General features: G+C 54.4%; 1 protein-coding gene across 1 annotated transcript; it reads left to right on the top strand.

The window, feature by feature from the left end:
* Positions 1-116: 116 nt before the first annotated feature.
* LOC116376998 (proteinase-activated receptor 4-like) lies at positions 117-1166 on the top strand (the record flags this gene model as incomplete). Its single annotated transcript, XM_031838515.1, is given in 2 exon segments — positions 117-798; positions 800-1166. Coding segments are annotated over 2 exon segments (1049 nt in total), but the record flags the coding sequence as incomplete, so codon positions are not given.
* Between the last annotated feature and the right edge of the window lie 288 nt (positions 1167-1454).

Here is a 1454-nt window from a genome sequence, read left to right as displayed (position 1 = left end):
GTTCTGGTCTCTGTAGGTCTACAGATTGATGTGTGTTCTGGTCTCTCTAGGTCTACAGACTGATGTGTCTTCTACTCTCTCCGGGTCTACAGATTGATGTGTTCTGGTCTTTGCAGGTCTGCGGGCGTTCCGGCTCAAGACAAACTGTAACTTCACGACTCTGAAGGAGAAGCAGCTGAAAGAGATCCAGGCTCCAACCACCAACCTGTACCTGCCGGTCCTCTACCTGCTGTTCTTCATTGTGGGTCTCCCCTCCAACCTGCTGGCTCTGTGGGTTCTGCTCTTCAGGACCAAACCGCTGCCGTCCACCACGCTGCTCATCAACCTCACCGCCGCCGACTGCCTGCTGCTGCTGGTGCTGCCGTTCCGCATCGTGTACCACTTCAGAGGGAACCACTGGGAGCTGGGCGAGCCCTTCTGCCGCGTGGTCATGGCCATGTTTTACAGCAACATGTACGGGTCAGCGCTGTGTCTGGCACTGGTGGCTCTGGACCGGTACATCGCTCTGGTTCACCCGTTCGGCGCCAAGACGCTCCGCAGCCGGCGGACATCTCTGTACATGACGGCCGCAGTGTGGACAGCGGTCGTGGCCGCCATGCTGCCGCTGCTGGCGACCCGGCAGACCTACGCTCTGGACGAGCTGCAGATCACCACTTGTCACGACGTCCTGCCGGAGGAGGAGCAGGAGAACTACTTCCTGCTGTACTTCGCCACCTTGTTCGCCTTCTGCTTCCTGCTGCCCCTCCTGGTGGTGCTGTACTGCCACGGCGCTGTGCTGCGCGCCCTGCTGGCCGAGGGTCACGGTGCTGGTGCTGCTGGTCTTCGTCGTGTGTCTGCTGCCTAGCAACATCCTCCTCCTCCTCACCTACGCAGACAGCTCGCTGGACGGAGACGGCGAGGACCTCTACGCCCCCTACATGGTTAGCTTAGCGGTTAGCACCTTCAACAGCTGCATCGACCCCTTCATCTTCTACTTTGTGTCGGTGGAGTTCAGGCAGAAGGCCGGGGATGCTCTGTGTTGCCGTGGCAATTTAGAGAACGGACGGTCTTCTCTAGGGAACAAGGTGTCGTACTCTTCATCATCATCATCATCATCATCAGGCCTCGGGTCAAAGGTCACCGCGGTGGCCACCTCCACTCGGTGTGGGACGTCAGCGACCATGTGAGGAGGCGTCACACTGTCGGGCTGCAGCCAACCATCATTTAGAGTTTAGATTCATCTTTGGTCCAAAATGTCTTTAAATGTCTTGTTTTGATCTTAGTATGAACAAAGAAAGAAAACTACTTAAAGATGAATTGATTATTAAATAGTTTATAAAACAGATTATTTCGCCGTCATCATCACAGCTTAGATTACAGCCTCTACTCCTTTAAAGCGAGAACATGAACTGATCTCTGGTGACTTGGTTGTAGATTCTGATCGGCTCATTTATTTACACATTAATAAGAACATT

This window comes from Anarrhichthys ocellatus, unplaced genomic scaffold (genome assembly GCF_004355925.1).
Source record: "Anarrhichthys ocellatus isolate YVR2014 unplaced genomic scaffold, GSC_Weel_1.0 scaffold784, whole genome shotgun sequence".
NCBI lineage: Eukaryota > Metazoa > Chordata > Actinopteri > Perciformes > Anarhichadidae > Anarrhichthys > Anarrhichthys ocellatus.
This window is presented reverse-complemented; position numbering and strand designations above follow the sequence as displayed.